Source organism: Pseudorca crassidens, chromosome 4 (assembly GCF_039906515.1).
Source record: "Pseudorca crassidens isolate mPseCra1 chromosome 4, mPseCra1.hap1, whole genome shotgun sequence".
NCBI lineage: Eukaryota > Metazoa > Chordata > Mammalia > Artiodactyla > Delphinidae > Pseudorca > Pseudorca crassidens.
The window spans coordinates 20,533,111-20,548,911 of NC_090299.1; the positions used below are offsets into that span (position 1 = coordinate 20,533,111).

At 40.2% G+C, this 15,801-nt stretch overlaps 1 protein-coding gene across 3 annotated transcripts in view; it reads left to right on the forward strand.

Moving 5' to 3' along the window:
* The window catches only part of PRDM5 (PR/SET domain 5), a 207,742-nt gene that overhangs the window by 16,967 nt on the left and 174,974 nt on the right, over window positions 1–15,801 (forward strand). For all 3 annotated transcript variants that reach the window (XM_067735178.1, XM_067735179.1, XM_067735180.1), the window contains exon 2: window positions 1,436–1,519. In XM_067735178.1, the coding sequence (XP_067591279.1) occupies window positions 1,436–1,519 (84 nt within the window). The remainder of the gene's footprint in view (window positions 1–1,435; window positions 1,520–15,801) is intronic.

Below are 15,801 nucleotides of genomic sequence, written 5' to 3' on the forward strand. Positions count from 1 at the left end.
GTTGTTCATTAAGTCATTTATATGCCTTGAAACATTGTTTTGGTGGTTATTTTTCCCCCTAACAACGTTCATCAAAATACCGTATGCTAACACATATATATGGAATCTAAGAAAAAAAAGGTCATGAAGAACCTAGGGGTAAGACGGGAATAAAGACACAGACCTACTAGAGAATGGACTTGAGGATATGGGGAGGGGGAAGGGTAAGCTGGGACAAAGTGAGAGAGTGGCATGGACATATATACACTACCAAACGTAAAATAGATAGCTAGTGGGAAGCAGCCGCATAGCACAGGGAGATCAGCTTGGTGCTTTGTGACCACCTAGAGGGGTGGGATAGGGAGGATGGGAGGGAGGGAGATGCAAGAGGGAGGAGATATGGGAACATAGGTATATGTATAACTGATTCACTTTGTTATAAAGCAGAAACTAACACACCATTGTAAAGCAATTATACTCTAATAAAGATGTAAAAAAAAATTAAAAAAAAAAAAGTTCGTCCGCCTCCCAACGAAGAGAAGGGTTCTTCTGTAGAATAGTCACAGGCAGGTTTGGAGGAGGCTCGCGAGGGCACGCGTGACCCCGTACCCTCTCTGCACACACGTCTGTGGATCGTCTGCCTGGACAAGCGTGATCCCACCCTCTCTGTCTCTCCAGTCCTGCTTTGGTTGCCTTAGTTGTGAGAACAGTTTTGCTTACCCTTTCACCCTGCCTCACGGGTCCCTCCCTGCCGGGGCCACTCCTGGTGTCCGCCAGCAGCTCTCACCTGGGAACTTGTCCAAATGCAGCTCCACACATCCCACTCCCAGAGATTCTGATTTTAATAAGCACAGGATTCTGAATTTGTAATAAGCGACGCTGGTGACTCTCATGCTGGTGATTCAAGTACGCACTTTGAGAAGCCCTGGTTTGTAGAGCGCCCCCTTGGTGGTTTGAAAGATTGGCGGGAGAATTTAAACTTTGTTTATGAACAGTCTTCCTCTGAGGATGGCAAGTCTACTTCTTTCTTGTTCATGATTGGGACGAATTTATGATTTTTATGGAAACCAGGTGGTTTTCTGCCTGGTGGGCTTGTCTGAAGTCAGGCAAGACTCAGTGCTTCTCATTTTAAGACCCCTTGCCAGTGGCTACAGAGGTTTGAAACATGTAAGTATAGTGTTCAAGCCTTGTCCGAATTTAAACGTTGAGTGATTTAACCCTTTCTTGTTGGCTCCTGTGTTGTGGATTTAGGCTCTTCGGCTAAAATAGATTAAGTTAGATTTTAAATATGTAAATATCTTGTGTTGGGTAAATTAATATTTTAAATGCGTCTCAATCATTGGGCATAAGGCTTTCGAGAAAAAAATTTTTCCAGAAGAGAAATAATAGTTTATTTTAGTAACTTGATTATTGATTATTGTACTAATCCTTTTTCAATGTAATCATTACTACTCAGGGTGAAAAGTTTGGACCGTTTGCTGGAGAGAAGAGAATGCCCGAAGACTTGGACGAAAATATGGATTACAGGTTGATGTGGGAGGTGAGCATGTGATTGTTGTTTTAAATATTTAAAATATGTTTTTCTTTGTACTATTTAAGGCATGTATAAAGCTAAGTTAATAGATATTGATTCCAGTTGACAAAGCATTGAAATGTTTGAATTTTAAGGAACCTGAATACCTTGAAAGTTTAGCATTAAAATACTGTTGAAATATCTAACTAGACAATTCTTCTGTAACTCTGAAGTTTATATACTTCATCATTAAAAAAGAAGTTATCCATGAACAAGGATGTTTGGATTTCAAAATAAGCACATTCTTTTTATGGATTTAGAATTTGATTTCTGTAAATGAAATTATACTTTAACTTTTATTTTCCAATTGCAGTGCTAATTGCCCAGAAACATTCCTTTTTTTTTTTTAACACCTTTATTGGAGTATAATTGCTTTACAATGGTGTGTTAGTTGCTGCTGTACAACGTGAATCAGCTGTATGTATACATATATCCCCATATCCTCTTCCTCTTGCATCTCCGTCTTACCCTCCCTATCCCACCACTCTAGGTGGTCACAAAGCACTGAACTGATCTCCCACACAGAAACATTTCTGAGCTCTGTGTTGGAATGAAAATCCCAGCTTAAAATGTACCTTACCTTTAAAAACATATAGTTAAGGAGCTATGACACTGTAGATAGTCTTTTGCAATCTGAAGTCTCTTTGCTGCAGGAATTTGTATATGCAAATGTATATCTATATATTATGAGAATTTTCATCCTAGTTTATGCCAGTTGTTTTCATTACTGTTCTTTCATAATCTTTAGAAAAAGAAGGGCCCGAGGGATGGAAATAGAAAAGCAGAGGTGTAGATATTGTTAAACAAAAACTTGGAAAAGGAAACTCAGTCCTAAGAATTTTATTTGGTGGGTTCCATGAGGAGGGTGGGAGCTGAGATGGTATAGGTGGGCCTAAGGGAAGTAGGATCATAAAATCAGAAAGATAAAGAATACTGAAACGGAGAACTACACATAAAATGTCTCTCTGAATGTGCATTTATCGGTTAGGATCTCCAGAGAAACAGAACCAGTGGATGGGTGTGTGTGTGGGTGTGTGTGGGTGTGTGTGTGTGTGTGTGTGTGTGTGTGTGTGTGTGTTTTCAAGGAATTGGCTCACAGGATTGTGTGGGTGGCGGGTTGGAATCTGTAGGCTGGAAACTCAGACAGGAGTTGATGATGCTTCAGTCTTGAGGCAGAACTGCTCAGGCAAACCTCAGTTTTTGCCGTTAAGGCCTTTGTTTGGATGAAGGCCACACACAGCTTTGACAGTAATCTCCTTTATTTAAAGTCAACTGAATGTAGATGTTACCCACGTCTATAAAACACCGTCACAGCAACACCTAGATTACTATTTGATTAAATAGCTGGGTACTACTATCGAGCCAGATTGACACGTGAAACATATAATGTATTATCTGCAAGCAAAATACATTTTTAAGCATCACCATATTGCTGAAACTGCTTGATGTAGGGAGTGGGGTTGCTTGAGGTTCTTGAAAGATTTCTGAAGTGCAGGTGATGGAAAATGGAAATTCATAATATAGTCTTCACTACAGTTTAAGTGGAAAATGTTATTGATTTGCCTTCTTTTAGTATGCTGTTTTGTTTATTTTTATAAACCTGAAAATATTTTTAACGGCTTTTACTATTTTTCTGTAAGATCTTAATTTTCTCAGCAGTTATTTTTTTTTTTACCGTGAAGGTTTTCAAAAGCCAAATATTTATGTGACAAAAAAGATAACCTAAATAAGTTGAAAATGATAAAAATAACAATTTTAAGGGGTTGTTAATGACTTTTGATATTTGTTTTGTTATCTCTGAGAATTTTAGTGTAGTGGTCAGGTTAATGTCTTGCACAGCTGCTTATGATGCATTGCTAAGCAGATGATGATTATAATTTTTATTTTGAAAAAAAGACTTGCATATAGGAAACGTAAAGAGGCTGACAGTGCTACCGTAGCTCATCCAGTTTTGCATTATGTATTCCTGTGGTTCTTTGATGTCTTTACATTATTATTTGTTTTTACATACCGGTATACCTAGTCCTCTCACTTTACCACCCAAAGAGCTATTGATTTTATACATTTTATGTTCAGGTAATGTTACATTCACATAATGATTGCCATTCTTTATTTTCTTTTACTTCTTATGTTATGCTTGTGTTTTGAATAGGTAATAGTTGTACTTTTGACACAATTCAGAAGGGTCTTGATGAAGGTCTCCTTGTCCCCTATAAGCCTGCTCTTTTCGCCTAAGACCTTTGATCCCTTTGACCCCTTAGTTCATGCACCTTTTCCCTCCCTCCTGTAGTTCTTCCTTCTCTGAGTCTGGTCTTCAGGGTGGATTGTCGGCCGGTCTCTGCTCTGTCCAGTTGTGCTGCCGGGCAGGGCAGGGGAAGACACTCTCAGTGGTATATCTTCCTGGGGGAGCACTTGAAAAACAGTCAATACCTTTCGAATGGCAAAGATTTACCGCTTGCTGGCTTTAGTCCTGTTCCTTATTATGTTAAACTGGGAGAGCTGCTTCCCAGCCTTGAATTATATTCTTAAAGTCCCTTTTTATTATTTTAACTTTGGAGGTGCCAGGATTCAGAAGGTGCACAGAGAAAGGAGGTTGACTGGTCTTCCCACAGTCTTCTCTTCTTGGAAACTTTTGAGCCTTCTCAAATGGAGATAACGAGCCTTCCCTCCTCTGTGGGTAAATTGGGACCGGTTAGTTAAGTCATTTCTAATATGCCCCATAGCTCCAGAGCGAACTACCTGCAGCTCTCAAATGTGTGGTCCTTCTCCTCAAGCCAGTGGTTACCTGTGTTTATGGTTATGGAACATAAGCTGGGTACTGGGGGTAGTGTTTGGAAAATGATGCCTGTGAGAGAGCACATGGCATAGCTCTTTCTCAGTTTATATTTGCACTTGTGGTGCCAGTAGTCCTGGTGGACAAGGCCAAGGGCCCCTAGGTGGCCATTTCACACCAAAGAACTTGGAGGTACCAGTGAGGATTGCACCTATTGGTGTGTGTGAGCCCCTGTTAGTTTGGGACGGGGTATAGAGGCACCTGAGGGTTTCATTGGGGAGCGCTATCATCGTCTGTTGCATCCTCCCCCGTCCCCCCAGAGGTGCAGCTTGGCACTCACCGATGCCCACTGGTTCAGAGCATTAAACAGCACCTCAGCCTCGTTCTGTGTTGGCCACCAGGATTTGAGATTGGGGTCTGAAGAGACTCAGTCTCCTCTGTCCTTAAGCCTTCTTGATACTTCAGATTTTTACTTTTATTTTAAAATAAACTGCATTAGCAAAAGACTTCTGGATTTCTCAGGCCTCAGGCCAGTTATAGAGCTTGAGTTTGGAAACCACTGCCCCACTGTAAATGCTTCCCATTGATAATTTGATGGAGCGTGCCCAGTTGTTTGTATCGTAGCCTATTCTTCCCTTAGTTAGAAGTCTTTTTGCGTATTTTCCCAGATGGTTTGGAGCTTGAGATACATTTCCTTGCACTGTCTCCCTGCTCAGACTTGCTCTAAGACCAAAATCCGTTCACGTAATGTTGCTAAAGCTCTCAACAACCCTTTGTTTTTAAATCTCCAACATCTTCTCTTTCTATAATATTTTCTTCGGTATTTCAAAGCACAGTTCAAATACCACCTCTGCAGGCACGGGCTCTTATTCTAGCACATACCTTTACGTTTTGGTACCTGTAGATTGCAGCACAGGTTGTACATTGTCATCGCCACCTGCTCAGCCTATTATTCAAGTATTCCAAAGGGGCTGTTGACGAATCCAGTGTTCTCTTGAACGCTCCAAATGGCTCTGCTCTGTTGGCAGTGCCTCTTCCCTTCTTTTCCCAGAGCATCCTCTTGCATTGTCTGCAAGAGGTTTTTGTGTGGAAACTGGCCTGGTAAGTTCTCAGAACTTGGCCTTTCTAGTTTCATGCTGTTGTGGTCAGAAAAGATGCTTGAGATAATTTCTATACTCTTAAATTTGTTGAGGCTTGTTTTGTGCCCGAGTATGTCATCAGTCCTAGAGAATGTTCCATGTGTACTTGAAGAGTATATGTATTCTGTTTCTTTTTGGATGTAATGTCATGAAAAAATCCGATCTAACTGTTCTGTTGTATCATTTAGGATCTCTGTTGCCTTATTAATTCTTTGTCCGGAAGCTGTGTCCATCTATGTGAGTGGGGTGTTATAGTCTCCTACTACTGTTATTGTATTCCTGTTGATTTCTCCTGTACGTCTGTTAGTATTTGTTTTATGTATTTGGGTGCTGAGTGTAAAATCCTTTTATTGATCCCTTTATCATTATGTAGTGTCCTTCTTTATCTTTCTTTATGGCCTTTGTTTTAAAGGCTATTTTGTCTGATATGAGTATTGCTACCCCTGCTTTCTTGTTATTTCCGGTAGCATGAAATATCTTTTTCCCTCCCCTCACTTTCAGTCTGTGTGTGTCCTTTGCCCTAAAGTGGGTCTCTTGTAGGCAGCATATTGTGTAAGCTCTTGTTTTTTTAATCCACTTTTGTATATCTATCAAATATCTCTTGTATTTTATCTTGTTCTTTTATCCAATCAAAAGACACAGAGTCTGCCACTCTGTGTCTTTTGATTGGAGCATTTAGTCCATTGACATTTAAAGTAATTATTGATAGATATGTATTTATTGCCATTTTAAACCTTGTTTTCCTGTTGATTTTATATTTCTTCTTTGTCCCTTTCTTTTTCTCTTTGTTTTTCCTTTTGTGGTTTGATGATTTTCTTTTGTATTATACTTATGTTCTCTTCTTTTTGGTTTTTGTGAATCTATTTTATGTTTTTGATTTGTGGTTACCCTGTTTTTCAAGTATGTTTAACCCCTTCCTATCTCTATTTGCCTTAGACTGGTGGTCATATAGGCTCAAATATATTCTAGGGAAAAAAAAAAGTCTACATTTTCTTACTCTCCTCCCCCACATTTATGATTTTGATGTCCTTTTTTACATCTTCAGTTTCATCCTTTTGCTGTTCACTGTGGTTGTCATAACTTTCACAGAAATTTTTTAATTTCTATTTTTCTTTTATAATCTGTGTACTAGCTTACTTAAGTGATTTACTTTGCAATTGTGATTTTCTCTTTCCTATAGATTCTTCTTCTCTGTTTAGAGAAGACCTTTCACCATTTCCTTTAGGATAGGTTTAGTATCGCTATATTCTTTTCTTTATGTTTTTTATTTTTAAAGAAATATTTATTATTTGGCTGTGCCAGGTCTTAGTTGCAGCACGCAGGATCTTCATTGCCTCATGTGTGATCTTTGTTGTGGCATGCAGGATCTTTAGTTGCGGCACACGGGATCTTCATTGCGGCAGGTGGGATCTAGTTCCCTGACCAGGGATCAAACCCAGGCCCCCTGCATTGGGAGCGCAGAGTCTTAACCACTGGACCACCGGGGAAGTCCTGCTGTATTCTTTTGGTTTTTGCTTGTCTGAGAAATTCTTTATATCTCCTTCTATTCTAAATGATGATCTTACTGGGTAGAGTATCCTAGGTTGCAGATTTTTCTCTTTCAGGACTTTGACAGTATCTTGCCAGTCCATTCTGGCCTGCAACATTTCTGTAGAGAAATCAGCTAATAGCCTTCTGGGGGTTCCTTTGTAACTAACTCTTTGTTTTTCTCTTGCTGCCTTTAGCGTCTTCTCTTTATCTTTAACCTTCATCATTTTTACTATAATATGTCTTGGTGTAGGTCTGTTTGGGTTTATCTTGTTTGGGACCCTCTGTGCTTCCTGTACCTGGATATCTGTTTCCTTCTTCAGGTTTGGGAAGTTTTCAGCCATAATTTCTTCCAATACATTTTTGATCCCCTTTTCTCTTTTTTCCCCTTCTGGATCCCTATTTTGCATAGATTGGCATACTTTATATTATCCCACAAGTCTCTTATATTGCTTTCATTTTTTTTTTTTTATTATTTTTTAATTTGGCTTTCTGTCTGCTGTCCTGATTGGGTGATTTCTGTTATTCTATCTTCCAGGTCGCTTATTCATTCTTCGGCATTATTCATTCTGCTATTCATTGCCTTTAGCTCAGTTTCCGTCTCTGCAAGTGACTTTTCTAAGTTTTCTTGGTTCCTCTTTATAGTTTGTTGTTCCTTTTGCCAGAACTCTGCATTTCCGTGAATGGCCTTTCTTAATTCCTTCAGTATTTTCATTCTCTCCTTTTGGAAATCAGTGTCTATTAGACTGAAGAGGTCTGTTTCATTGTTTGTTCCTTCAGGGGAATTATCTTGGTCTTTTAACTGGGAGTGGTTCCTCTGTTTTTTCGTTTTACTTATATATTTGTCTTACTCTGTGAGTTTAGGAGGAACAGTTGTCTCCTGTGGTCCTGGAGGGCTGTTCATACGTCTGGGCGTCCCCGTGTAGCTTGTGTGGGTTACTATATTTGGCCCAAGGGCTGTTCTTAGTGGGAATGCCTGTCGCCTCTTTCCTCAGTGTGTGCTGGTTGATACCCCCTTGATGGGGAAGTGCAGACGCGCGGGTGATTTTCAGTCCGGGGTGGGGGGGAGGTGGGCAGGGGGTGGCAGTGGAGGCTCGGGCGTGTCCCTGGAACACACGATGGGAGCCGAGGCGGCTCCCCGACACTCCTGGAGTCTGCGAGGGCGGTGGCGGGGGGCTCGTAACCACTCCTGGCATCTGGGCGGGCAGCAGTGGTGGCTCGCGACTGCCCCTGGAACCCGTGTTGGCAGTGTCCTGCCCGCTGCGAGCATGTGCACGGGGAGAAAGGCTGCAACCCGGGTTCATCCGCTTCTCTCCTGCACCCTCCAAACCATGGCGACTGGCCGATAAGGTGACCCAGGCTTTCTCCGCATAAACCCTTCGTTGCAGTCGCACTGGATTCCCCACCCCCGTGGCTGTTTCCACACAGCCATCCCCAGTACTCTCCCCAGTTCTGATCTCCGAAGCCCGAGTTCCAGCACCCAGCCCTTGCCAGCACGTGTCAGGCTGGGGGGTGCAGGACTGCGGCACTGACCGTCTGTGCAGTTCTCCCTCTGCTCTGGCTGCCGCAAACCGGCTGCTGAAGTTCTCCTCCGAGGGTCTGATGCTCCCCTTCTGTCCCGGCTGATCTACCTGCCAGTGAGGGGGCTTCCCAAGGTGAAGGAACCTTTCCTCTTTCACAGCTGCCTCCCAAGGGTGCAGGTCCTGTCCTGATTCCTTTCTCGCTCTCTCTTTTTTTTTTTTTTTTTCCGGCCCAGTTACACGGAGATTTTCTTGCCCTTTCAGTAGTCTGAGGTCTTCTGCCAGTGTTGAGTTAGATATTCTGTGGGAATTGTTCCACATGTAGACATATCTTTGATGTATTTGTGGGAGAAGTTGAGCTTCACGTCCTACTACGCCACCATCTGGATCGCTGCCTATACTCCGCTTCTTGAATCTTTCCCTTTGTTCCAGAAGTGTACAGAGTGGGTACTTGATACTCTGCTTCTTAAATCTTGGTCTTTGTGGCAGGAGTTGGGCCTGCAGAGGAGTTCCGAGTATATTTGTCCATCAGCCATTGGAGAATTGTGGCCTGACTCACAGGTTCAGTTTGCAGCATCTCAGAGAGCATGGGAGAGAGAGACAGGTCTGCAGTCTGCTGTGGAAGGCACACCCTGAGTCTGATGGCGGGTCTGCTTAATGCACAGCAGGGGGCTGGGCACGGAAAGGAGTGACTGTCAGGGTCTTAACAATTAGATAAAGAGAAGGAACCATGAAGGAGAGAAACCCAAAGTATATTTACTCTAATTTCTCTCTCTCATGGAGGAAAAAGTGAGGACACATGGAAAGGTGGAGTAATAGTTCTTTGCTGAGAATATATATGTGTAGAATTAGCCTTTCTCGTTTCTCATACTGAGAAATGATGAGGCTCTTTGGAATTCTTTTTTTCTTTTTTTTTTTTTTTTTTTTGCGGTGCACGGGCCTCTCACTGTTGTGGCCTCTCCCGTTGCGGAGCACAGGCTCCAGACGTGCAGGCTCAGCGGCCATGGCTCATGGGTGCAGCCGCTCCGCGGCATGTGGGATCCTCCCGGACCAGGGCACGAACCCGTGTCCCCTGCATCGGCAGGTGGACTCAACCACTGCGCCACCAGGGAAGCCCTGGAATTCTTTACAAAACAGAAATAGGCAGGGTAAGTGAAACATGATAGAAAGAGGAAGGATACTAGGGTCGGACCATCTTTAGTCTGATTTCGCCGTGAGGATCTAGTAAAGCTTTTGCTGTCTTGGAGTTTATGTTTCAGCAGGGAAAGATAGACATAAAACACCTTTAATGAGTACTATAAAGAAAGATAGTGATACGGGTATAAAGAAAATAAAACAGGGCAAGAAAACTTATCTCAGCTAAGAACTTGAACCCATTGATACTGCTGCTGAGAGCAGCTACAAAAGACAGGTTAAACGTAAAAGTGATTTGTGTAAGGCCATCAGAGAGCTGTTAAAGCAGAGTACTAGAGTGCTGTGATTCCAGAGAGGAGAAAACTTTGAACAGATGAATCAATCATCTATAGCCTTTTTTTTTCTTGAGGAAGTGGTCAGAGCTTTGCTGATTCTGGATACGGGCAAGAGGCTGAACATTTGACCTCAGTCCAAGTAGAGGTTAGTGTTTGAGCACAGAGAAACAGGTAGAGCTTTTGGCAGTCTTGAGAAGTTGGAGTGACAATACTGGAGACCCAAAGGAACTCAAAAACATTGCTGTCTCCTACTCGAGACATTTGCGGAGTTATGAAGCTGCATGAGAGGCTGCCGTAAAGTTAAACCACAAACTTCTGAAAGGCAGAGTGTTCTACAGGCTCATGTTGCTGTGGAGGGCCTCGCAGTGCACATCCTACTTTTCACGTGGAAGCACTGTAGGGTGGTGCTGTAGGAGTAGGATCAACTGAGGCCCGCCGAAGCCTGCCACAGCTGCAGCCAGCTTTGAATCAGCTCACTGCTTGATTAGCTTGCAGTGAACAGATTCCACTCGGCCAGGCAGAGGTTGGGGTGAGCCTACCCTGGAGAAATATAATATCTGGGTCCTCTAAAGTTCTTTTACTACACAGCATCCAGCATTTAATAGAAATTGACTAGATGCTAAGAGATAGGACCATGTGACTAAAACCATGAGAAAAGCTGGGCAACGGAAACTGACCTAAGATTCAGGTATTGATTGGAGTTAGCTGATGAGGACTCTAAAATGAACATGATTGATACGTTCTAGCAAATGGAAGAAAAAAATGAACCAAACAGATGAAAAGATGGAGAATTTTATTAAAAAATTGGGAGGTATAAATGCCAAATGGAGATTCTAGACAAGAAAAATATATGAACTGAAATTGAGAGCTCAGTGTTTGAATTAGATACTAGATATGACAAGCAAAAGACAGGATTAGTGAAGAGGAAAAGAAGTCAATAGAAAATATTGAAAATGAAGCACAGAGACTAAAAATAAATATGTGAGACAGTGAATACATCTAATGTATCTGTAACATTAGGATCATTTAGCATTTGAAGGAGAAGAGGGAGAAAATGGGGAAGAAGCAAATTCGATGCAATAATGGCTGAGAATTTTCCAGAACTGTTAAAAAACATTACCTGATGAATTGAAGCTCTGTGAGCCTCAAGCAGCACTCCTATAAAGAAAGCCACACTCAGGTATATCTTAGTACAACTGTGGAAAACCAAGACAATCTTTAAAGCAGGCAGAAAAAAAAGAGACGGTACCTTCAAAAATGAAACAATAAGACTGATAGCTGCCTTTTAACAGAAAAGATAAAAATAAAAGGTAGTAAAGATAGTCAACAACTGAAATATATCTTTAAGGTAATAGAAAATAGTTGCCAATCTAGAATTCTATACCCAGCAAAAATATTTTAAAATGAAGGTATAGTTCTCTGGGCCTCTTCAGATGTGGTCATCTCCCTGTGTGACTGTGCTTTGGATTTGCTTCACAGCATTAGCCTCAACCGCGTCTTCACTCACTCTTCAAATTTGGAAACAAAGACTATGTCCAGATCCCAGCCAGAAGAAAAGTTTGCTACTCTGGAGTCGCTGAAGGGAGGGAAAGGACAATAGGAAGCATTCAGATACACAGATATTGTATAAATTGAAATTGACAGACTTTACAAACAACCAGTGAGGAAATTTTCAAATATAACAAAAGTGTTAACAAACTCTGCAAACTCTTCAGAGGAGGTCATAATTGATCTCCAGATCCCAAATTTACGGGCAATGTTTGCTGACCATGTGCAGATGACTCCCTGGCTTGGGGATGAGAATGAAGAGATGCTGAATTATTTTCTCAACTGAAGTGACAGAATTTGAAGATATTAAATCATATTACAAACATGTTTTAATTTTGCTAAAAATCCTTGCTTTAAAATAAGCTGCTTTGCAACTCATTTTATCTCAGTAAGAGTGGCAACCCATCTTCAATGTTGACTGAAATCAAATGGGAATCTGGGAAGGACCTGATGAAATGTTTATGTCAGACACAAAATAAAGCTGTCTTGAAGAGGTAGCATGAAAAAAATCTCAGACATTCTTCACCTTGTTCACTGATGATATGGGTGCAGGTGCATGCAAATTAAGAGAGTTCATCAAAGATGATATTTGGCCATATCTATTGAACCTATTGATGATAAAGAAGGAGAAGGAGAAGCAGCTGATGTTCATAATGATGAAGGAGACTTGGTACATGTTGATGATGAAGAGGATGAAGGTGAAAGAGAAGATGAAGATGGTGATGATGTGGAAGAAGAAGGAAGGTTGAAGAGGAAGATGACTAAAAGAATACTAATAGACTCCAATGTTCCTTTTATTTAAAAAATTTTTATATTCTCTTGAGCAAGGTGCCATTTCCAGTTTTTTCCCTCTTATGCTTAGTTCTCTCGTCCTAATGAGGTTTCTTTATTTTTTTTTGTCTCATATAATAAAGAGATTGCCCACTTACTTTGTGGGAGACTGTCTTGAGCAAAATACAATGGGGAAAAATCTCTACACATTTCTTTTTTTTTTTAAGTTTTTTGTTTTTTGATGTGGACCGCTTTTAAAGTCTTTATTGAATTTGTTACAATATTGCTGCTGTTTTATGTTTTGGTTTTTGGCCACGAGGCATGTGGGATCTTAGCTCCCAGATCCCGGGTTGAACCCATACCCCCTGCATTGGAAGGCGAAGTCTTAACCACTGGACCTCCAGGGAAGTCCCTCTGCACATTTCTGATTCAAGTTCCTTTTTATCCCTTCTTGTCTCAAAAAATGTGAAAGTAGGGATGTGGAGTTAACACATCACCATGCACTATGGGGAAGAAGAAAATTTTCTCCCTTTGTTCTGCCAGAAGCTGGAGGGTGCTTCATCTTCCTTGTGCTTAAAATTCTTGATTTTTACTTCTTTAAAGTACTCAGAGATTACATTGTGACTCTATGTAATATGGGCATTTAACATTATCACCATGTACATGCACTTTGTTAAAAAAAATCTGATAAAATGGAATTGAGTGAGGAGAGGATGGGTTTGAGATGTTAGGGCATTTGAGTGTTGGTAGGAGAGGAGAGAGAGAATGGGGCAGAAACAAATTTGAAAAGATAGTGGCATTAAAGTGTGTATTTTGACAACATAAATTTCAGACCTTACAAATTTGTTTAATAAGTCGTACTGTTAAAAAAAAATTAAAAATGTTTTCAGACAAGCGAAACCCAGCAGACCTGCACCAAAAGAAATACTAAAGTAAAGGTAGCTCTTCTGGGAGAAGAAAAATGAATCCTGATGGAAACTCAGAAATTCAGAACAGGGCAAAGATCAACAAAGGGTAAATGTATGGGTGAGTAAACATAAATATTGATGGTACTAAACAGTTATAGTAATGATTCGTGAGTTTAAGATCATACACAATTTATATAATGGTTGAACAATTTGAAAGGCAGGAGGGAAGCAAATGGAATTAAGGCGTTTCGAGGTTCTAGCATTATCAGGTAAATTTATCTAACTAAATTATCTAAAATAATAGTAGAAGATTGTTGTAACTAACAAGAAAAGGAAAATGAGATAATTGATAAGATAATTTTATTAATGAAAAAAGCCAGGCAAGAAGTGAGGAAAAAAGAACTGGGTCATATAGAAAGTAAATACCAAAATTGTATCTATACATCCAACTAGATTAATATTTATATAAAATTTAAGTGGGTTAAGTGCTTCCATTAAAACACTGATATTAATGGATTGGATCCCCGAACCAACCAATGTCCCTTAACAGGCAATTTTAAAATATAAAGACAAAGAAAGCCTGAAAACAGAAGATGGAAAAAGATATATTGTGCCAGTACAAATGGAAAGAAATCAGGTGTAACCTTACTAGTATTTGACAAAGTGGACTTTAAGGAAAAGGCATTACTAAAAATAAAGATGGTCTATACACTAGACGATGTACATGTTCCAACTGTGAAAGCAATCCAGATGGAAGACTTAAGCACATCTTTCTCAACTGCTGATGGAGTAAGCAGGAAGATAAAACTGGAAAGGATAGAAAGATAACCTGATCAATATAATTAACATACATGGTCTAATTGACATATATAGAACATAGTAACCAATGATAGTTCATCAAATAATGCACATGGAACACTTACCAAAATTAACCATATGCTGAGTCATAAAGCACAAGTCAATTGATTTCAAAAGGTGCAATCTCGGGCTTCCCTGGTGGCGCAGTGGTTGAGAATCCGCCTGCCGATAACAGGGGACACGGGTTCGTGCCCTGGTCTGGGAAGATCCCACATGCCGCGGAGCGGCTGGGCCCACGAGCCATGGCCGCTGAGCCTGCGTGTCCGGAGCCTGTGCTCCACGACGGAAGAGGCCACAACAGTGAGAGGCCCGCGTACCGCAAAAAACCACAAAAAACAAAAAGGTGCAATCTCATTAAAAATTCTAGCAAGTTTTTATTTTTATTTTCATCTTTTGGTGGAAACTGATTCTAAAATTTATGCGAAAATCCGAGGGGTCATGAATTACCAAGGCAGCCTTAAAGTGAAAGAACAGAACTGGAGGACTTAGGCATATTATAAAGGAATTATAGTTTAATACTGTTATACTGGCACAAGGATAGACAAAAAGACATTACTTTTGACAAAAATGTCATTAACAACATGGTGGGGAAAGGATGGCATATTCAATAATAGTGTCAGGTCAAAATAATTTTCTTATGGAAAAAAGGTACTTTATCCCTAACTCACATCATATATAAAAAGGTCAGTTTAATACGATTATAAATGTAAATATGTCAGGTAAAAACAGTAAACCTTTAGAGGAAAATGTTGAATACCATAATCTTAGGTTAGGTGGAGGTTTCTTAAATAAGAAATAATAAGCACTGTGTGAAGGGCAAAATGATAAATTGGAGAACAGTAAATACCATAAAGGGAATGAAAAAGCAAATAACTGAGGGGGAGAAGATATTGGTAATGTATTTGTCTCAAAAAGAATTTGTATCCAGAATATATTAAAAACTACAAATCGATTAAAAAAAAAATGGGCCAAACACTTGAACGGGCACTTCACACAAGAAGTTATCTAAATGGTCAGTAACTGTGAAAAGATGGTCATCTTGGAAATGCAAACCATGATATAGTCACCAGAATGACTAAAATTGAAAAGACAGATAATGTCAAATATTTACAAGAATTATCTGAAACTCTCATATGCGAATGCTGGGTTTTTAAATCGGTACAGGCACTTTGGAAAACTAGAGCTGAGTATCTGCGTATGATGCAATACAGCAATTCCATTAGACATATTCCTAGTAGAATTGCGTTCATATATTTACTAAAAGATTTGTACAAGAACTTTCATAGCAACACCATGGGAAGTTGTCTCAAACTGTACAAATGCATATTCATGAAATGGAAGATTATAAAGCTTTATGATAATGAATGTATTACAGCTATGCTTAACAACATGGGTGAATCTCAGAAACATAACACTGAGTGAAAGAAGCTGGAGACAAATGAATTCGTATTGTATGATTTTGTTTATATAAAGTTCAAAACCTGGTAAAGGTAATTTATAAATCAGGGTTGTGGTTACTTAGTGACTGGGGAAGTAGGGACCTGGGCAGACTTCTGGGGTGCTGTTTCTTTGTGTGCTAGTTTGTGAGTCTGTTGTGTTTACTTTGTGAGAATTCATTGAGCTGTGCACTTACAGTTTCTCTTTGTTGTTGTTGTATTATACTTCCACAAAAAGCTTACTTAAAAAAAAGGAACAGAACAGTGGGATAAAATGCCTTGGCCATGAGTTTCTACTTT